Source organism: Schistocerca cancellata, chromosome 1 (assembly GCF_023864275.1).
Source record: "Schistocerca cancellata isolate TAMUIC-IGC-003103 chromosome 1, iqSchCanc2.1, whole genome shotgun sequence".
NCBI classification, from domain to species: domain Eukaryota; kingdom Metazoa; phylum Arthropoda; class Insecta; order Orthoptera; family Acrididae; genus Schistocerca; species Schistocerca cancellata.
In genome coordinates, this window is record NC_064626.1 from 794,561,494 (window position 1) to 794,584,219 (window position 22,726).

At 43.1% G+C, this 22,726-nt stretch overlaps 1 protein-coding gene across 1 annotated transcript in view; it reads left to right on the plus strand.

Moving 5' to 3' along the window:
* Positions 1 to 22,726, plus strand: part of LOC126104245 (ATP-dependent 6-phosphofructokinase-like) — a 453,644-nt gene that overhangs the window by 136,726 nt on the left and 294,192 nt on the right. Inside the window, exons 5-6 of the mRNA XM_049912336.1 lie at positions 21,113 to 21,221; positions 21,316 to 21,504. Of these exons, the coding sequence (XP_049768293.1) occupies positions 21,113 to 21,221; positions 21,316 to 21,504 (298 nt within the window). The remainder of the gene's footprint in view (positions 1 to 21,112; positions 21,222 to 21,315; positions 21,505 to 22,726) is intronic.

A 22,726-nucleotide genomic window follows, 5' to 3' on the forward strand; every position in this document is an offset into this window, starting at 1 on the left:
AATAAAACATATCAGAACCATTTCAAACAACTATGTACAATAGAAAATATGAAACCAATTTACCTGTGTCCTAGTGTCAAGCAGATTAATCTTGTGCTACAGTACACATCTAACGAGAGAGGGCACTAGTGTTATGTGTGAGAATCTCACATAACTTAAAAGGGTAAAAATACATACTAGTGAAAACAACCAAAATGTTAAAGTAAAACGAAACCATCTGTCATTGTGAATAAAAACATAACACAGTCATTTAACCACACATACACATCAGAAGCCACAAACAGCAAACATCAAAAATACGTAAAATCCCAACAAGACAGGAAAGACGCATCTCACCAGCATTAACAGGCAGGAAAACTAACTTCTAGTCAGCCAAACTATATTACATTAGAGTAAGGAGGGGTTTGAAACTATCTAAGCTGCAACTGTTCATTAAGAATAAAACCATCTTTTTGAGACAGATGCTTGAAAATCTCTAATTCTTCGAGCAGGTCCAGTTTGTAACCCTTACTCAATTTGTGAAGCAATTCTACGTCATCTAGTTTACGTGGTGTATGCTGTAAGAGCCATAGATGTTCAGCAAACATGGAATTATACACGTTTTCCCCATTTTTACCTAGCATGTATTCTTTATACCTTACTGTAATGGGTCTACCTGTCTGTCCAATGTAATAGTTTGGGCAGTCGTTACAAGTAATTTTGTTAACTCTGGATTTAGTGCCAAGTTCTTCCCGTGCCCCAATAGTATGAATCACTCTTTGTTTCAGGCTATTATTTACGGAAAAGGCAGCTCTGTAACCATATTGTTTCTGTAGAAGTCTCCTTATCTTATATGATACATTCCCCAAAAATGGAATAGAAATAAAGTTATTACCCTCACTCTCTTTCGCCCTGTTATCTCCTAAGGTTGAACATTTTACAGCTGTTTTTTTCCTAACAATTTGGTCAATTAACTTAGGGTCATATCCATTGTTAGTAGCTATTGATTTTACTAAAGATATTTCTTTTTCTAAACAATCCTGTTCTAAAGGTGTGCCCACAGCACGATGAACTGCAGAATGAAAGAAGGCGATTTTGTGAGTGTGAAGGTGACGAGAATCTGCTGGGATAATATTCTCAGAAAAAGTATTTTTATGAAAAATATCGAAGTTAATAGTGTTGTCAAATAGCTTAAGTTTTAAACCAAGAAAATGGAGTTCTCACTCATTGTTTTGCATCTTTTTTGTGAAATTCATTTTCTCATGAAAACTGTTAAAAACACGAAACATTAGTTGTAGATCTTGGTCACTCCCTTGAAATATTATGAGTATGTCATCAACATAACCAGCATAGAAAGAAATTATATTACCCAACACAGGATTATTATTGAAAAAATTTTCTTCTAACACATTCACAAAGATGCCTGCCAAGATACCAGCTAACGGGCAACCCATGGCTAAGCTGAATGGTTGCTCATACATTTTGCCGTTAAACTGAAAGTAATTATAATTGAGTACAACCTGCAATAGTGACATAAGTTCTGATAATTGCAACTCACTTAAAGTTGTATGTTGTCGAATGTTATTTTCAATAATTTTAAGAGTGGTATCCACCAGAACATCAGTGTATAAACTTACAACATTGAAAGAAACCAAACGAGAGGAGGAAGTGATATCTAGCGCTTTTAGCTTGTTTATTACCTCAGCACTATTTTTAACAGAATAATTATATTAAAAAATGAACATTTCTTTAATTTTAGTGTGTAAGAATCTCGCTAATGAAGGTGTCTTCCTGTTCAGGTGTATTTTAATTCTGATGAAGGTATATTTAGATATACCGAAACTGTGGTCAAGGATTTTAATGAATCTTTATTCTGCAACTGTTTGGCTGTAATCATTTACCAGGAAGAATTTCAACAGTGACTGTTTCAGCCATGTTTAAAATCTTGAGATAGAAATTTAGTCTTCTTTGTTGCTCTGTTCCCCCTAAGGAATTCTGGAAGTATCTTCCCACCTTCCTTGCTCTGTGTCTGAAAGACTGTAAGGTGGGACTCCAGTGGATATTAAATCCTTTTGATATCCTAACAACTTTTAGGTTTGCCTTGACTTGCACCATATGCTACACTCTCACCAATTTGTCAGCTTAGGCATCAACATCAAATCTGGTTCCTTGCAGGGGTTGTATCTTGAATTCTGCATTTAAAAGTTGCCAGTTTGCTTTGCATAGATTGTATAGTCGCTCAGGCTGAATATTAGCATCTCAGTCATTATTGCGAAATAAATGTGAAATGAGATTGCAGTAGCCACCAGACAGATCGCAGGAGGCGCATATCAGCACGGCGCGTCACGGACGGTAGTTGCTGCAAGTAGAGTCCCGTCCACCAGAGGGCACACAAGAATTCGGACGCGACCTCTGCCGGCGTAACAACAACAACAACAACTCAGGCAGCATGGGCCGTGCCCAGACAGTTAACATCGGGCCTGCCTAGGACTCAGTCCAGGTCTGTGCTAAGTGAAGTGCTACGTAAACGTGAACAGTGTTACTACAAAATTGGCGACGAGGTTGGGATCTTTGATCTCAGACTTTCCAGATATCTTCGAGGAGGGCCTGGGGTGTGTTTCAGATTTTGAAGCTCGCTTAATGTTGAAGGCGTCGGCTCGCCCGCGTTTTCTACGCGCAAGGCAGATCCCCTTGGCTCTCCGCCCTCAGGTAAAGGAAGAGCTAGACTGGCTGACAGCCCTAGGGGGCGTTCTTCCCATTTCTTCTAGTGAGTGGGCTTCGCCCCTCATTATTGTAAGGAAGCCCTTGGGAAAATTACGTCTTTGTGGCGATTTCAAGGCCACCATTAATTCCCAATTGGTGGTGGACACCTATCCTTTGCCTCGTGCTGATGAATTGTTCTCTGCCGTGGCGGGAGGCCAATATTTTTCGAAAATCGATCTTTCGGAGGCTTATCATCAGATACCACTTGCTGAGTACTCCAAACGGCTGGCGGTCGTCAACACCCCGTTTGGCCTTTACCAATACCAGCGGTTGGCCTTCGGAATATCCAGTGCCCCGGCGATATTCCAGCGTTATCTTGAGCATGTCACGTCGACAATCCCTCATTGTATTAATTACCTGGATGACATAATTGTCACAGGCCGCAGCATGAAGGAACACTTGCACAACCTTCGCACCCTCTTTCTCAAATTCAGGTCTGTGGGCTTGCGTTGCAACCTGCATAAGTCAAACTTCTTCCAACCGTCCATTGAGTATGTGGGCTACACCATCTCTCGGCACGGCATCCAGCCACTAGGAAGTTTGGTCCAAGGTATCATCGACCTTCCTTGGCCCGCTTCACTGAAAGAGTTACAAGCCTTTTTAGGCAAGATAGCCTATTACCACCGGTTCATTCCCAGGGCTTCCACCGTAGCCCACCCCCTGTACTGCCTTCTGCGCAAGGGTGTTCCTTTTGATTGGTCGCCTGCATGCGAGCGAGCGTTCACCTCGTTGAAGGGCCTTCTCACGTCAGCACCTTATTTGGCTACTTTTGACCCCCATAAGCCGTTGGTCCTGGCTACAGATGCTTCTCAGTATGGGGTGGGGGCGGTCCTGGCCTATCGCAACGCAGACGGTTCCGAGCAACCACTGGCGTTTGCATCTAAAACTCTTAGTCCTACGCAAGCCCATTACTCCCAGGTGGAAAAAGAGGCTTTGGCCATTGTCTATGCTGTTGCCAAGTTTCACCCTTTCTTGTATGGCACGAAGTTTCAGTTGAACACTGACCATAAGCCGTTAATATCATTATTTGGCCGTGCCTCTCAGATTCCAGATAGGGCGGCCCACAGACTACAGCGCTGGGCCTTGTTCCTCTTTAAGTACCATTATGACATTCATTTTCGCCCTACCGGACAGCATGCCAACGCCGACGCTCTTTCCCGTCTTCTGGTGGGCCCGGATCCTACGTTCGATCGAGAGGAGATTATGTGTTTTCATTTGGATGTGGCATCCCGCCAAGTGGTTGATGGCTTCCCGATCACTAGTTCTCGAGTCGCCAGGGAAACGGCAGCTGACCTGGTTCTCCGGCAAGTAGTTCGCCTCATTCAGCAGGTGTGGTCATCCCGCCCTCCAGGCCGGGCTTCGGACCCTCTTCGTAATTATTTTATTCTAAGAGACCGCCTCTCGGTCTTGGAAGGAGTTCTCCTTCTGGCTACCGATGATACAGCTCCTCGAGTGGTTGTTCCTGCAAGTTTACGAAGGGAGGTCCTCACGTTATTACATGCGGGGCACTGGGGTGTTTCCCGTACTAAAACCTTGGCTCACAGACATGTGTACTGGCCCGGTATTGACAGAGAAATTGAGCACTTGGTGGCCGCCTGTTCCCAGTGTGCGAGCCAACAGGCATCTCCCAGGGCAGCGTTCTCTTCATGGCCGCCGGCAACCCAAGCATGGGAACGTGTTCACATCGATTTTGCGGGCCCGTTTCTCAATGGCTTTTGGCTCATTGTCATTGATGCTTATTCCCAATTCCCATATGTGGTTCGCTGCTCCTCAACCACTTCAGAAGTTGCAATCCAGGCACTAGCCAAAATCTTTTCTGTGGAAAGTCTGCCAATCACCCTGGTCTCGGACAATGAACTGCAGTTTATTTCGCAGACCTTCCAGGATTTTTGTAGGCACTTCGGTATTCAGCACGTTTGCTCTCCCCCCTTCCATCCACAATCAAATGGGGAAACTGAGCACATGGTGTGCACATTTAAGACGCAGATGAAAAAGTATGTGCACGAATTTCCTGCGGAGGAAGCATTAACGTTTTTCTTGACGGCATATCGGACCACACCAATGGGAGAATGCAGCCCCGCAGAGCTCCTCCATGGGCGCCAACCTTGGGCTCTGCTGCACCTCCTCCGGCCTGGTCCTCGCCAGTCTTCGCAACACGGAGTACCTGGCTTTCCACTGGGTATGTCGGTCTGGGCCCGTGGGTTTGGTCGCAATCCACGTTGGATACCGGTGGTGGTCCTGCGCCGAAATGGCCGCCAGCTCTATACCTTGCAGGTGGGGGACCGGGTGATTCGTCGTCACCAAAATCAGCTACGTCCACGTTTGGGCACCCATTCTCCGACCTCTCTGACACCGGCTTCCCCATTGCCGGCACCCGTGTTGGTTTCTCAGGGGACGTTACCACCTCTCCCCGCTGTGACTTGGCCCCACTGCGATGGTTCTCAGCCTTGGCAGCCTCCAGTAGCTCCAGCACCAGCATCGCCATCGTTCGAGATGCCCCAGTGAGAGCCGGCCCCCCTCGCAGGACCGGTTTCCCAGGAGGCTGGTTCACCTGTGATCGTCCCTTCCCCATCGTCCCCGCCACGGGGTCTTGCCCCTCCCGAGGTGGAACAGGATCTGGAGTTCGACGGTTTGTTGTCCGTTCTTTCCCGGGCTCCAGTGGTGGGATGACGGGGGCCTCTTCATGTGGGTCACTTCCAGCCGTAATCGAAGATTCCGGCTCGAGGGTTGGCAGATCCCCTCTACTCCGGCCTTCCAATGAACGTGGAGGTCATTGCTCCTGCCCGACGCTCCACCTTCCGACGCAGTGGATCACAGTGGCTTCACCCCCCGAAGGAGGAGGAGTGCAGTAGCCACCAGACAGATCACGGGAGGCGCACATCGGCACGGCACATCACTGACGGTAGTTGCCGCAAGTAGAGTCCCATCCACCAGAGGGGACGCGAGAATCGGACGCGACCTCTGCCGGCGTAACAACAACAACAACTCAGGCAGCATGGGCCGTGCCCAGTCAGTTAACATCGGGCCTGCCTAGGACTCAGTCCTGGTCTATGCTAAGTGAAGTGCTACGTAAGTTTTTTAAGAAGGATTGAGAGGCAAGGCTGGAAGTCAGAAATACCTGGAATATTTGGAGAGGGTGATTTTGAGGAAGAGGAGGTGGGTCCCGCTGTGACGGAGGATGGAACTGTGCCAGGCAGGGTTCAATTTGGATAGTGTCTTGGGGAGTTGGATCATTAATAGTAGGATTAGGATAATTTTTCTTCGTGGCAAAGTGATATTTCCAGCAGAGAGTACGGGTGTAGGACAGTAAATCTTTGACAAGGCCTGTTTGGTTGAATCTGGGAATGGGGCTGAAGGTGAGGTCTTTGGATAGGACTGAGGTTTCTGATTGGGAGAGAGGTTTGGAGGAAAGGTTAACTACAGAATTAGGGTGTTACACATCAACTCGGCCAATGAACACACCCGTCAGCTCCTATCCTTAATGAAAGTTCTCAGTCTTTCCTCTCCCACATCCACACCGGGTGTTTAGAGCATCCTCCTACAGGCCAACCGCAAATTAGAACAGCATGCCACCCTCCACCTCAAAAAACTATCCAATCTCCAGGTTTCCCACCTCCGGAAAGGCAACTCACTCACCCTTCACAACCTTTCCAGCAAACCTCAACCTCCTCTCATTGCACACAGACCCAGTCTCTCCCATTTACTCAATCTCCCACTTCCAGCTCCACTCCCCCCAAAACCTCAAAATTCCAATCAACACAATCTAACCACAACACCCTAATTCAGTAGTTAACCTTTCCTCCAAACCTCTCTCCCAATCCGAAACCTCTGTCCTATCCAAAGGCCTCACCTTCAGCCCCACCTCTTCCTCAAAATCACCCTCTCCAAACTTTCCAGGAATTTCTGACTTCCAGCCTTGCCTCTCAATCCTTCTTAAAAACCCTTAATCCTACTCCCAACATCACCACTTCTGAAGCCCAGGCTATCCGTGATCTGAAGGCTGACTGATCCATCGTCATTCTTCCGGTGGACAAGGGTTCCACGACCGTGGTACTTGATCGTCGGGAGTATGTGGCTGAGGGAATGCGTCAGCTTTCATACAACAGTACTTACAAAGTTTGCCAAGGTAATCCCATTCCTGATGTCCAGGAGGAGCTTCAAAGAATCCTCAGAACCTTAGGCCCCCTACAAAATCTTTCACCTGACTCCATCAACCTCCTGACCCCACCAACACCTCACACCCCTACCTTCTACCTTCTTCCTAAAATTCACAAACCCAATCATCCCGGCCGTCCCATTGTAGCTGGTTACCAAGCCCCCACAGAATGTATCTCTGTCTACGTAGATCAACACCTTCAACCCATTACATGCAGTCTCCCATCCTTCATCAAAGACACCAACCACTTTCTCAAACGCCTGGAATCCTTACCCAGTCTGTTACCCCCGGAAACCATCCTTGTAACCATTGATGCCACTTCCTTACACACAAATATTCCGCACGTCCAGGGCCTCGCTGCGATGGAGCACTTCTTTTCACGCCGATCACCTGCCATCCTACCTAAAACCTCTTTCCTCATTACCTTAGCCAGCTTCATCTTGACCCACAACTTCTTCACTTTCGAAGGCCAGACATACCAACAATTAAAGGGAACAGCCATGGGTACCAGGATGGCCCCCTCGTACGCCAACCTATTCATGGGTCGCTTAGAGGAAGCCTTCTTGGTTATCCAGGCCTGCCAACCCAAAGTTTGGTACAGATTTATTGATGACATTTTCATGAGCTGGACTCACAGTGAAGAAGAACTCCAGAATTTCCTCTCCAACCTCAACTCCTTTGTTTCCATCAGATTCACGTGGTCCTACTCCAAATCCCATGCCACTTTCCTTGACGTTGACCTCCACCTGTCCAATGGCCAGCTTCACACGTCCGTCCACATCAAACAAGCAACAGTACCTCCATTATGACAGCTGCCACACATTCCACATCAAATGGTCCCTTCCCTACAGCTTAGGTCTTTGTGGCAAACGAATCTGCTCCAGTCCGGAATCCCTGAGCCATTGCACCAACAACCTGAAAACAGCTTTCGCATCCCGCAGCTACCCTCCCGACCTGGTACAGAAGTAAATAACCAGAGCCACTTCCTCATCTCCTCAAACCCAGAACCTCCCACAGAAGAACCCCAAAAGTGCCCCACTTGTGACAGGATACTTTCTGGGACTGGATCAGACTCTGAATGTGGCTCTCCAGCAGGGATATGACTTCCTCAAATCCTGCCCTGAAATGAGATCCATCCTTCATGAAATCCTCCCCACTCCACCAAGAGTGTCTTTCCGCCGTCCTCCTAACCTTCGTAACCTCTTGGTTCATCCCTACGAAATCCCCAAACCACCTTCCCTACCCTCTGGCTCCTACCCTTGTAACCGCCCCCGATGTAAAACCTGTCCCATGCACCCTCCCACCATGACCTACTCCAGTCCTATAACCCGGAAGGTGTACACGATGAAAGGCAGAGCCACGTGTGAAAGCACCTACATGATTTACCAACTGACCTGCCTACACTGTGAAGCTTTCTATGTGGGAATGACCAGCAACAAACTGTCCATTCGCATGAATGGACACAGGCAGACAGTGTTTGTTGGTAATGAGGATCACCCTGTGGCTAAACATGCCTTGGTGCACGGCCAGCACATCTTGGCATAGTGTTACACCGTCCAGGTTATCTGGATACTTCCCACTAACACCAACCTGTCAGAACTCCGGAGATGGGAACTTGCCCTTCAGTATATACTCTCTTCTCTTTATCTGCCAGGCCTCAATCTCCGCTAATTTCTAATTTCAATTTGCCGCCGCTCATACCTCACCTGTCTTTCAACAACATCTTTGCCTCTGTACTTCCGCCTCGACTGACATCTCTGCCCGAACTCTTTGCCTTTACAAATTTCTACTTGTGTCTGTGTATGTGCGGATGGATATGTGTGTGCATGCGAGTGTATACCTGTCCTTTTTTCCCCCTAAGATAAGTCTTTCCGCTCCTGGGATTGGAATGACTCCTTGCCCTCTCCCTTAAAACCCACATCCTTTCGTCTTTCCCTCTTTCCTGACGAAGCAACCGTTGGTTGCGAAAGCTTGAATTTTGTGTGTATGTTTGTGTTTCTTTGTGTGTCTATCGACCTGCCAGCACTTTCGGTTGGTAAGTCACATCATCTTTGTTTTTAGATATATTTTTCCCACGTGGAATGTTTCCCTCTATTATATTCGTATTATTTTGTTTGTTTTTATGTTCACCAGTGATTCAACAATAGCATATGTATGCAAATAATTGGAATCTTTCAGTATTCTATTTTCTTCAGATAAATTGTAAAAATTACCATGGACCCTGTACTATTTGTAACTCTGATAACAGTAGCACAGAAACTAATGAAGCAGATATTATGAATGCTAATAATGTGCCACTGTAGCTATCACTGATTGGATTAATATATCCTTCTATTTTATAAACACTTGTATCATGCAGTTTTCTCCATGTAGCCATTTTAAAGTTGTTGTACAGTGTAAGACATCAAAATACACCAACTCAGAGTTGAGCTGAAGTGTTCATCAAGTCATACAATCATAAAAGTGTAGCACCAAGTGATTCTTTAACACTTAGAGTGATAGTCACTTACTTGAATCTACTTACCTCCCCCCCCCCCCCCTCCCCCCTCACACACACTCCCAGTGCTGGGCATTTTTACTATATTTGAACTTTCAAGTGCATGCTCAGACAGAAACATGAAACCATTTTCTATACATTGAAAAAGTTTATTAATTGCTCTATAAGAAAATGTTAAATACACTCCTGGAAATGGAAAAAAGAACACATTGACACCGGTGTGTCAGACACACCATACTTGCTCCGGACACTGCGAGAGGACTGTACAAGCAATGATCACACACACGGCACAGCGGACACACCAGGAACCGCGGTGTTGGCTGTCGAATGGCGCTAGCTGCGCAGCATTTGTGCACCGCCACCGTCAGTGTCAGCCAGTTTGCCGTGGCATACGGAGCTCCATCGCAGTCTTTAACACTGGTAGCATGCCGCGACAGCATGGACGTGAACCGTATGTGCAGTTGACGGACTTTGAGCGAGGGCGTATAGTGGGCATGCGGGAGGCCGGGTGGACGTACCGCCGAATTGCTCAACACGTGGGGCGTGAGGTCTCCACAGTACATCGATGTTGTCGCCAGTGGTCGGTGGAAGGTGCACGTGCCCGTCGACCTGGGACCGGACCGCAGCGACGCACGGATACACGTCAAGACAGTAGGATCCTACGCAGTGCCGTAGGGGACCGCACCGCCACTTCCCAGCAAATTAGGGACACTGTTGCTCCTGGGGTATCGGCGAGGACCATTCGCAACCATCTCCATGAAGTTGGGCTATGGTCCCGCACACCGTTAGGCCGTCTTCCGCTCACGCCCCAACATCGTGCAGCCCACCTCCAGTGGTGTCGCGACAGGCGTGAATGGAGGGACGAATGGAGACGTGTTGTCTTCAGCGATGAGAGTCGCTTCTGCCTTGGTGCCAATGATGGTCATATGTAGGTTTGGCGCCGTGCAGGTGAGCGCCACAATCAGGACTGCATACGACTGAGGCACACAGGGCCAACACCCGGCATCATGGTGTGGGGAGCGATCTCCTACACTGGCCGTACACCACTGGTGATCGTTGAGGGGACACTGAATAGTGCACGGTATATCCAAACCATCATCGAACCCACCGTTCTACCATTCCTAGACCGGCAAGGGAACTTGCTGTTCCAACAGGACAATGCACGTCCGCATGTATCCCATGCCACCCAACGTGCTCTAGAAGGTGTAAGTCAACTACCCTGGCCAGCAAGATCTCCGGATCTGTCCCCCATTGAGCATGTTTGGGACTGGATGAAGCGTCGTCTCACGCGGTCTGCACGTCCAGCACGAATGCTGGTCCAACTGAGGCGCCAGGTGGAAATGGCATGGCAAGCCGTTCCACAGGACTACATCCAGCATCTCTACGATCGTCTCCATGGGAGAATAACAGCCTGCATTGCTGCGAAAGGTGGATATACACTGTACTAGTGCCGACATTGTGCATGCTCTGTGGCCTGTGTCTATGTGCCTGTGGTTCTGTCAATGTGATCATGTGATGTATCTGACCCCAGGAATGTGTCGATAAAGTTTCCCCTTCCTGGGACAATGAATTCACGGTGTTCTTATTTCAATTTCCAGGAGTGTATGTTGTTGTACTCACAAATCTTTCATAGCCTGGTGATGAATTGTATATTTACAGTATATGAATAAAATGATGAAATTATATGTTTACATACAGTGAAAATGGAAATTATATAAAGGAGAATGACTATTTTCAGGTTGTCCACTTTTGTGTGCTAGAGCTGTAAGTATGGTTGTATAAAAAAAACCACTTTACATCTTCCTGCAAATACATATTTTTCCTCTTGGCTGCCCATTCTCCTTTCTTGTCCCTTTCTGAGCACACTCTGCCAGTTTTCTGGGCTTTTTTTCTTTCTTGTGGTACTAATATTCTCTCCAGGAAATTAGTTCCAGATAGTCGTGAATTATGAACACCACCTGTGGGAAGTTTGGGGCCAGTACTGTATGTCATGCAAAGGTCCTTAAAAACAGCAATAATAAACAGACTGGTGTAATATTATTTTTCATTACCTGCATATACAGCATACAAGCATTGGAAATAGCCTTGAGAAATAGATGAAATGAAAGTTTTCTTCACCACTTTGTAGACTGATGGTAAAAAATTCGAAAGGATATTTTCTGGTCACTTAGATGAACACCAAACTTGTTTTTATTGTAATCAAGGACTTCTGCTGGCTTGACTTTTTCTCTTCTTCTCTTGTCAATATAGGAAATCATGTCTCTTCTGTGCCTTAAGCTTATCATGGAAACATCTATTTCTGTCTTTCCATCATAAGGCTAAAATGTTTTCCTCATGGAATATTATTTTATTCCTCTGAAGAGATTTAGCATTCAAATAAGATGGCATTACTCTTCTGTTCTCTTTGACAGTGCCAGTGAGACCAGTACCTTTTGCTTCAAGAACTGTTAGCTGCTGCTAATGGAACACTGGTATAGTACAGGTCAGTGAACAGGAGTGTGACCCTTAACTGCTAAATTGTCAAGCAGTTATAGGACAACATTGGTTACAGCATTGTCCTGCTTATAGAATACTTCGAAAGTTCCAGTTGTACACTGACAGTGCCTCTGAAAGCATGCTTAGTTTTATTCCATATCAGTGTGATTTCTCTGCACATAGGGAAGATTCAGGAGCAATGTCACATAATTTTTGAAGTGGTTCTACATGTGAAGATAAACCAAAAAAGTTCTATGAACATGTGTCTGATTTGGATCATTACAAAACTGGAGAGTGTTGGAGACTATATACATTTGTGGAAGATTATGAAGACAAGTGTGAATATTACTTACCAAAATTTTGTGTAGGTGCCGTGGTGGACAGAATAATTGTGCAACAGATGACTGAGCCATCCTACAAGAGGTGTTTGAAAATTCCCCCATCTGTATCAATGCACCCTGTCCCTTGGTGGAGTGCTGAATGCTGCTCTGCAATCAGGACCAGGTGTGCGGCTCTGCATCAGTTCCAGTGTCGGCCAACTGCTGAGAATCTTGCAGCCGTTTATGGTGGCGATGGGTAAAATGTCACTGCATTATTCAAGAGAGCAAGAAGAGGTCATGGCAACAGTTCCTGAACATCATTAATCATTCCACCAAAAGTTCCATTGTGTGGGAGACCATCAGGAGAGTTTCTGGGAGAGGAGGGAGGTACCCCATGGCTTCTGTAATGACTAACGGCACTCTCCACACGGATCTGCGAGACATTGCCCAGACTACGGCAGCATATTTTTCCATGGTTACTGCAACAACCTGTCAGGATCCATGTTTCCACCACCTAGAGCGGTTGTTGATAGGTGTAGTCTGGACTTCCAGTCCACCTCTCATGAAGTTTACAACTGCCCATTTTCTATGTGGGAGCTGGATTCTGCATTGTTTGTAGCTCGTGACACATCCCCTGGTCACGACAGGATCCATTACAGTATGCTACAGCACCTCACAAGGCACAACAAAGAAATCCTCCTTGCACTTTTTAATGCCTTTTGGACATCAGGTCACTTTCCTGACTCGTGGTGTGAGGCAGTTTTAATTTCTTTCTTAAAATATGGGAGAGACCACATGAGTAGCCCGAGTAGCTACCGTAGTGTTACCCTCACTAGTTGCACGGGAAAGACCTTGGAGTGGACGGTCGACCCCTGCCTTGTCTGGATGTTAGAATCCTGGCAACTCCTTAGTCGCTTTCAATGTGGGTTCAGGTGGTTTTGTTCCACCACAAGCTTTTCTATGCCGTCATCACCTTCTAGGTGTATTTTTCGACATCAAGAATGCCTACAATACCACTTGGAGGCGTCTCATCCTGGAGCAGCTTCACAAATGGGATTTTCGTGGTTGTCTTCCTCTTTTTATTCAGTCTTTCCTCTCACCACAATCTTTTAGACTTGTGTTTATTAAACTTATGGAAAACTGTTACAAACTTATGCACCAACTCAAATATGCTTTGGATGTAAATTTTTTGAGTTAATCTTGTTTCTGTCTGCTCCAAATTATTTAACTTTGTCTGTATTTATGAAGTGACATTCTGAGGCATAAAGACATCTGGTTTTAATCGACAATATGTAGTACTCCAATTTTATAATAATGAATAAGGAGTTTTTTTGTACATGTTTGTTACGCCATTTCCATTTCTGGTTCTGTTTATGTTAGCTGGTCCTTATTATTATTATCATTATTGTTATTGTCATTGTATGTACATTCACAAGTGCGTATATAATGAATTTACAAATCAATTTTTAAACTTGACAATCAGATCACAGTCACATCATGCAAGTGTTTCAGACCGTATTTAAAGGTGTGGCACAGACAGTTCTCCATAATATTTCTATCTGTTCCTCCACATTACACTCGCATGCACTTCTTTCACAATAACATCACTGCTTCAGAGAGTGGCCACATCTCTCTTGTCTCTTTCGGATGTGATTGTATCTTGACCATTTGTGATGGGCAAATCTCTGCCATCTTTGTCATTGGGTTTTGAATTAGGTGGGCCTTTTGACATGGATGTTGCTCCAGTGTTCTTTCCACTTATCAACAATGTAAAAAAATGTTTGCAGTCTGAAGAACGATGGAAAGTGATTTGCATGACTTTGGCATATAGCTGATGGATTCTGGAAACCACTACATAAATATGAATTCTAATGTGACATTATCTTCTTCAGAATTTGCACCTTATCACCTTTTCTTCTGACATCTTAAGGGGCTTACCTGTTGAGATCTGGAGGGTCAGTAGTGTAGAGAACATGGAACCACTCAGTGGGAGTAGATCTTACAGAGCCAGTAATATACCTCACAGACTTATTTAGACATATAGCTATCTTAGATGTGGGTGTTCTTCCTTCTGCATTGGTGCACTATATTTAGCAACTGAATACACAAATAAAATTGCAGCATACAGTGGGTTATCCGTATATACTCTCCAGCTGTTTCCTGATATTTTGTAGAGAGGATTTACTGTTGAGCAAAACTGCTTCAACAGATTCCTATATTGCTGCTTAAATGGCATTGTTCAGTTGAGACTGACTCCTGGATATTTAGGGTCATGGTTTTGGAAAACTTCGTCAGCATAAAACAATGTGTATAACTTCCTGTGTACCTCATTACTATGGAGATGGAATACTGTTACCTCTATTTTACTTGGGTTTGGCTGGAGTCTCTATTTGCAAAAGTGGGGGGGGGGGGGGGGGGGGGGCAGAAAAAACCACCAAATTTTGAGATGATGGTAGAAGTTGCCAGAATACTTATCACTCACAACTCACTTATTTACTTAAGAACAAAATTTTTACGTCACTGAGTTGGACTTTTAAGGTAACTCATTGCACCATCTATTCATTTCATGAGTTCAAGAAAGTTCTCTGTAATTTCTGTGGGGACTGTGGACCAAATCACACTGCAGGTAATCTGGAAAATGCCTTTTCAGAGTTGAAATTTCTGTCAGATTACTCAATGGTCAGTCCAAATGCCCCATTTTTTGTAACTCAGACTCACAAAATTCGTGCATGCATCCACAGTTTCGCTGTAGCATGCACCCATCCCAATAGTTATTTAGCAGTAGCATCCTAAATGTGACATAATCAGTAAATGCTGTTACATTTTGATTTGCTCATGTCTACACACCTCCATCAAGCTGCTGTGTTATGAACTTGACATTTGCCACATCAGGCATGCCCTCCACAAAACAAGCCTTACACAATGCCAAGAAATCTACCACATGGTATTTTACTTTCCTCTAAAATACTGTATTCTGGGGCTTTCCATGAAATTCATGGTCCCTCCCTATCTCATAACAATGTTACTTAACGTGACCTTAACAGATATGATTTCTTTCTTTCTTACTTCTACCTCTTTAAGGACAGCAGCATACAGTCTGCGCACCTCAAAGATTACTGAGTCAGCTCTTCCTTAGCCTCTGTCTGACTCTGAGCCACATGGCCTATGCTGCCTGACATTGATTTCAGCACAGATTCCGTCTCATTCATCTTTTTATTGCACTCTGCCCACACATACTCTATTCTCTGTCCCAAATCACTGTCAACAGTAATAATTCAATCGGCCAGCTTTTTCTCCACATTGCTGATTAGTGAGCTAATTGCCTCTAAAATGTTCTGGATTTTCCCATTTTGATCTTTTAAATATTTTCTAAGTTCAGCATTTTGGTCTTTTAGTTCGTCAATCCCCTTAACTTGACTTTTACTATAAACAATTATGCCCAGTTTCTGCACATTAACTTGCAAAAGCACATTAGAGTCTCCTGATACCAACATCCTATCTCCTTCCCCAAAACTTTTACTCTCATCTCCCTCAGGCTTATAGGACTCCTCATATTGCTATCTACTCGATCTAAGCCACACTCTGTTGGTAACTGCTTGATGCCGTCAGCCATGACTAACAAGCGGCAAATGAAAGTAAATTGTGAATGCTGCTCAACTTAATCTGTGACTGTCATACTGCTGTTGGTGTGAAGTTGGCAGCTGCATGCATCATGTCACCTGCCTAGAGTGGAGACTTAAAATGCATGGTGCACTGGAAGTGGACCCTTGTTGTGGAACTGCACAGGGGTGGGCTGATGTAGAGACAACAGCCACATGGCTACTGCAGTGGCAAACTGGAGCCCAGACCCTCAATGTATGGCACTGCGATGAGTTTCTTGGTGTGATGTTGAAGTGACGATAGTGACAAATGCGCATTCACGATGAAAACAAATAAAGAACATGTCTCTAACTCATTGTTATGGTTTGCACCTAGCTATCCTAGCCTTTGGGTCTAGTTTGCCAGCAGATTAGATGCTGGAACTGAGCCCACAGCTGTGATGGTAAGGAGTGAAATAACATTGTTGGGCTATAAACTGAATACAATGGCTCTTATTCTCTTCACTGGGGATGATAAATTCAGCTTCTTTTTCTTGTGTGTATTTGTATTTGAAATAATAAAATGAAACTGCTGCTGATGCTATTAACCATTAAGACAACTAGGCATTACCCAGGTGCAAATGATGTGAAATGACAACCCACAGCTACAATATGTCAGTTTTCACTAATAAAAGTTTATTATCTTGAAAATGTTCACAAAAACTGAAAGACTGGTGAAGTCTACTATTTCAGTAAGTGATTAAAAGTGACTCGAGTCCCCAGTATAGCAGCAGATAAGCTCATTATATAAAATTTAATAAACTGAAAACTGGTAGAAAACATTAACTATGTTCATTGCTAACCATTAAAGGAAAATAAACTACAGACTACCTCACACCTAATTAAAGTCAAACCAACACGCAACACGAAAGTCTAAGTGTGAATTTGTGGTAAAAATCATCAAAGTCAAATGGCTCTGAGTACTATGGGACTTAACATCTATGGTCATCAGTCCCCTAGAACTTAGAACTACTTAAACCTAACTAACCTAAAGACAGCACACAACACCCAGCCATCACGAGGCAGAGAAAATCCCTGACCCCGCGGGGAATCGAACCCGGGAACCCGGGCGTGGGTCATCAAAGTCCCTCACAGGTAAAACTGAGGTAGAGTGCAACTTAAGTGTTCAAAAACGGAGTCAGAAACCCAGTCAGTCACCTGGCAGAAAATAGGCAGATGTTGTATGGGGCCCTGAGTTTTATAAGCCCACCTACTGGACTGCCTGTAGAACTTTTCTCCTCTGCCCTGAAAAATATAGATTGTACATTTAATAGCTGACCCAATAATTAAAGCTGAATAATTGCAAACTTTGTTGCAATGCTCAAAAAAAGTTCTTTTTCTTTGTGCCATTAAATATTATTACAGCTATTAATTTGGCAGCACTTCTGTAACGGATTTTTACTGCTCATTTCATTGCATCACTCAGAATTTACATATCTTTAATCCACCAGTCAAAGTACTTGGGTGTAAGCTACAAATCGATTGTCCAATCTTCATTTTGCATTATTTAGTAAAGAAATCATTGTGCTTTTGCAGACTGGCACTTACTGGAGAACTTTCCAATGCTGCATCTTTTTATATACAAAGATTACATGTTATATTGCACACTGGCAGAATACTGTGTTCCCCTCTTCCATATGACATATCATCCTTCATTGTATGGTTAACCATTTGCTGTGTATGAGCACAAATACGAACAGTAGTTACCTGCCATTGTTTGTTCAGAAGCTGAGCTAATGTCACATTCGTGTATTTAACTTTGATAGAAACGCATGGCCTAGATGCTGGACAGCAGCAGTCAGTGTAGAAACAGGACTGACACAAATTAGCACACAGACTGGCTGCAGCCAAGCAGCAAACAACACAAACCTGGCCTACACCCTGTCCAGCCTCCCGATCACAGTTTGCATACTATTCAAATGTCACCTGAAACCTGTCTTTCACACATAAATGCAGTCCATTGTGTCACATGTCCTTCTGTTTCAGTGCCCCACAAAAACTACGTACCTTGTTCATATGGTCAGTTTTGATGAGACTATAATTAGTTTATTTAAAGTTGGATCATAGTTGGAAGCAAATTTGTTCTTAAAATCCTCAGGTATTCATTGCAAATATTTTCCAACATTCAACTTGTTTTTGAGCAACAGTAAGTTGGCATGCGTCTGCCTCTTTGACTGTCTCAGAAGCATGTGCAGAGGCTATGCATATTGCATTCTCCTGATATCAAGAAGTCACATCTTTGGCTCACTGAAAGGCCACGCATTCTGCTCTATGCTGTCATGGAATATATGACTGCTCTGGTGTCTCAGCTGCACACCAAGCTGCAATGTATTCAGCATTCTGCTGACGTCGATGTTTCAGCTGTTTGAGCACTTGCCTGATGCTCCACCTGCTCAATTCTCTACTGTTCAACACAAATTTATGATTCTTGCTACATAGCTGTCTTCATAGCTCGAACTGGTTGTGAACTCTGTGGAAGATATGACTTGAGCCTGCCAGTCATTAGAAATTTAAACAGTGATACCTAAAGTGAGGAGCAGATCATGTAAGATATCCAATCTAAACAACCTAATCTAATAATTATATCTAAAAACAAAGATGATGTAACTTACCAAACGAAAGCACTGGTATGTTGATAGAGACACTAACAAACACAAACACACACACAAAATTCAAGCTTTCGCAACCCACGGTTGCTTCATCAGGAAAGAGGGAATTACATTCATAATCTAATAATTAACTATATTAAAACAATACAGCCAAATGGATGACACAGTTGGTAATCCAAAACAAATGCCAGTTAAATGAAGGAAAGTAATAACAAACCTAACCAAGAAACAAACTATCAGTATCCTACAAACCAATAAAACCATCAAAGAAACTATGAATCACTCAAATCTAACCAAAAAAATTCTACATTTCTAAAAATTTTAATGATGATTGTACCCTACAAGACTATTTCTGCTGCCCCAGATTCATGTTCATACCTATGTCATTTGTCAAAGCAGTTAAAACTATGCTGTACTTTATGCATTCATTTACAATTTAACTTTCATTGATTATGTTTTAGTTATGTTATGCATCCCATGGGAACATTAATCATGTTGACCATCCCATGGAAACTGATTTTTTTTTAATAAGAGGTAGTCTTTGTGTTCAGGATGTTTGCTATCTCCATTCCTAACTTCATCCAAATATGCCCAGATGCCTCAGTGTGAAGGAGTAACAAACATACTAACTTGAAGAAGAAAGAAAATAAGAAACTTCTAGTTCAGTGTAATGCAAATTTTATAATGCAAGAGTGGTTTGAAAAGTTCTTGGAATCACCATGAGAGGTCAGCACTAGCACAGCGACTTGTTCACATGATATTAATTGGACTGTTGCCTGTAAACACATGCCACGTCAGTGCTCTTGGAAGAGAGCTGTGGCGGTAACGTGGCTCTGTTGTTGTTCCTGCATAGTGATTTGCGAAGATGGAAAAAATCAAGATGTGAGCAGTGTTAAGTACTTAATAAAGAAAGGTATGAAAGCAAAGGACATTCATGCTGATTTTCAGAATACTCTGGGGGCTCTGCTCCGTCATATTCAACTGTTGCCAAGTGGAAAAATGACTTTAAATTTGGTTGGGAAAGCTTAGATCTGCACAGTGGTTGGCCAAGATGTGTCACTACTCCAGAAATCATTGCAAAGTGCACAAAATAGTCATGGATGATTGATAATTGAAAGTGCATGAAATTGCTCACACTTGCCAGATGTCATCTGAAAGGATATGTCACATTTTAACTGAATAATTAGAAACGAAAAAATTATCTGCAAGATGGGTGTCGCGACTCTTGATCAGAAACGCATGAGAATGGACATGGCAAAATTACACAAACTAAGGTATGAATTGTTGCCACACTTACCTTATTCACTCGATGTGGCTCTGTCAGACTTCCATCTCTTCTCAAAACTGAAAATTTTTCTTGATGGATGAAGATTCACTTCAAACCAAGAACTGATAGCAGCCAGAGTTGACAACTATTTTGCAGGCCTGGAGGAAACTCATTTTTGAGGTGGGATCAAGGCACTTGAGACATCATTGGACCAAGTGCATTAATCTACAAGGAGACTAGGCCTACATCAAAAAATAAAAAAAGTTTCAGTGATGTAAGTACTTTTTTTCTAGTCGTACCGAGAACTTTTCAAACCACCCTCATATTTGTACATGCAACAATGTTATCTGCCCTCATGTGTGCGGAAATGTTTGCATATCATAATCAATTGAATGTAATTTTCGTTGTATGTATGAATATTGTTTCCCCACTGTTTGAAGCCAGTTGGTACAGAATTTTTATTTACTTATTGCAGAGGGGTAATTTTATTAGTCCTGTTACATGCACAGGTTAAGAAGGTAACTCCATACTGTTAGAATACCAAATAACATCTCTGCTTGTAATCTTTACCTCTAATAATGAAGTTATTCTACATGAACAATGGTGTATGAATACTTTTTTCCATGCATACCTATTTCAAATATAGGCATTGTGTGTAGATACTTTGACTTTATGGAGCTAAACTGTTGCAAATATCATCTCATTTTTAACGTATGTCCTAGTTATAGAAGTATGTTATTACAATTGTAGCTCTGAATTCATTTTGAGAAGATGAGAGAAGTTCTTACTTTCTGAAAACTTATCTCGACTTAGGACTTGTAAACCAGAGACAAACTGGTCATTTACCCCAACCACTTATTGAATGCTGCACAATGTCTACCATGGAAATGTTGTTATGTAATGCTTTGCTGGCAGAGACAGTCACTTCAGGAAACTAAAACAGTCTTTAAAGAAATTTCTTCTTTTCCTTTATGGAAAGAGAAAGAAACCAGATAGATGAAAAACTCTCTGAATTTTTCACTGTTCAAGAAATATTGTGTTTTTTCTGTTTATTTAAATTATGTGTATCTTCATGGTAGAGCCTCGAATAGAGACTCAGCTTTGGTTGCTTGTCTTAAATTTTATTGAAAGTGTTAGAGAGATGGCCAGCAATCCAATCTGTGTTCCACACCAACCACACTTTTATAATAATGTTTGCTGTTATGAAGTGTTATGTCACATAATATCTAAAAAATAAACGAAAAAACTAAAAAAGACTTGTTATTTAATGGTTCTATAACAAGTTTTTTTTTGAGTCTTTAATGGTGTGAGATGGATTTCATGTATTATGTTTCTTCTTTCTATTGATAAGCATTAAAGAATTGCAGTTAAGTAAAATCTGACGTTTAAGCTATTCTTTTTTGTGCAGATATCTGGCAATTGTAACTGCAATGGCATCAGAAGCTGACCTCGTTTTTGTGCCTGAAGATCCACAACCGACTGACTGGCCTCAAACACTCTGCAAGAAACTGTCACTGGTATTTGGGATATTGATAATGCCGCCATTATTGAAACAAATATTTCCCATAATATGAGATAATTATTATTTTCGTTTTCACTTTTTCATGACAGGAACGAGCGTCTGGACAGAGACTGAATATTATAATTGTTGCTGAAGGAGCAGTAGATCGCGATGGTGAACCAATAACAGCTGATAAAGTGAAAGATGTTCTTGAGGAAAACTTGCATCAAGATACACGAGTCACTGTGCTTGGACATGTACAGAGAGGTGGAAATGCATCTGCATTTGACAGAGTCCTAGTGAGTATATGGGAAATTCTGATATGGGGAACACTGCTATTCTTGTCCTGTTATGCCTAATACTTATGTCATAATTCCACAAATTCTTCATTTTCAGGACGTTTAAAATGTTGTAGTTGTTCAATGTAGAGACAAACAAAATTTCCTTTATCTCTAGCATTAGTCAACATTTACTTGTTCAGTCATGTCTAGCTACATATGAGATCTGTTCAAAAATTTCCAGAACTTAGTCCACAAAATTTTTCTGTGCGTAACTTTTACTTTTTGTGCATGGTCTCCTTCAAAGTACTCTCCTCCACAATTGATACAATGTTCACAGTGCTGTTTCCACTTCCGGAAGCAGTCTTGGAATGCCTGTTGCTGGATTGCATGAAGCACCATCTGTGCATTATCATGCAAATATTAAGTCTTCTCATTGGGATTTCATCTTTGAAAGTAAAAAAAAAAGTCTGTGGGGGCCAGGTCTGGAGAGTACCCTACAGCACAAATCCGTGATGAACTAATCTTTCAAAGTCAAAGAAGACTATCAGCATGGCTTTGAAATTTGACCTGACTTGACGAGCTTGTTTTGGCCACGGGGAACCTTCCTCAGTCCATTGTGAAGACTGAACCTTGGTCTCAATATCATAACCATAGACCCGTGTCTCATCACCAGTTATGATTTGCTTAACGAACATCTTGAGCTCATTTGACTGACCCAAAATCTCTTCACAGATTCTGAGGCTCTTCCTGGCCTTGACTCAGGAGCTGTGGCACTAACTTGGTGGCAACATGGTGCATTCCAAGTTGCTGTGTCAGGGTTTTATGATGTTAATCAGCTGAAATGTTACATTGTTCTGTAATCTCTTGGACAGTCAGTCTTTGATTGGCATGCACAGTTTTGTTGATATTCCTGACATGTATGTTGTCGGTAGATGTTGACATGTGTTCTCAATGAGGGTCATCTTTAACTTCCATCTGGCCATTTTTAAGCCATGTGAACCATTCATAACACTGAGTACCGTACAGCATAAGCGCTCACCACCATAGGCTGCCTGCATCATTTGGTGTGGCTCTGTAAACGTTTTCTTGTGTTTCACGTAAAATTAATGCAGACACGTTGCTCCTCTAACTCGTCACCTAGAAATTCACAAACTATGTGACACAATGTTATCCTCAATACAGCACTGAGCATTAACTAACAGACATACAAGAATGAAACTTCCAGCAGTTACACATTAAA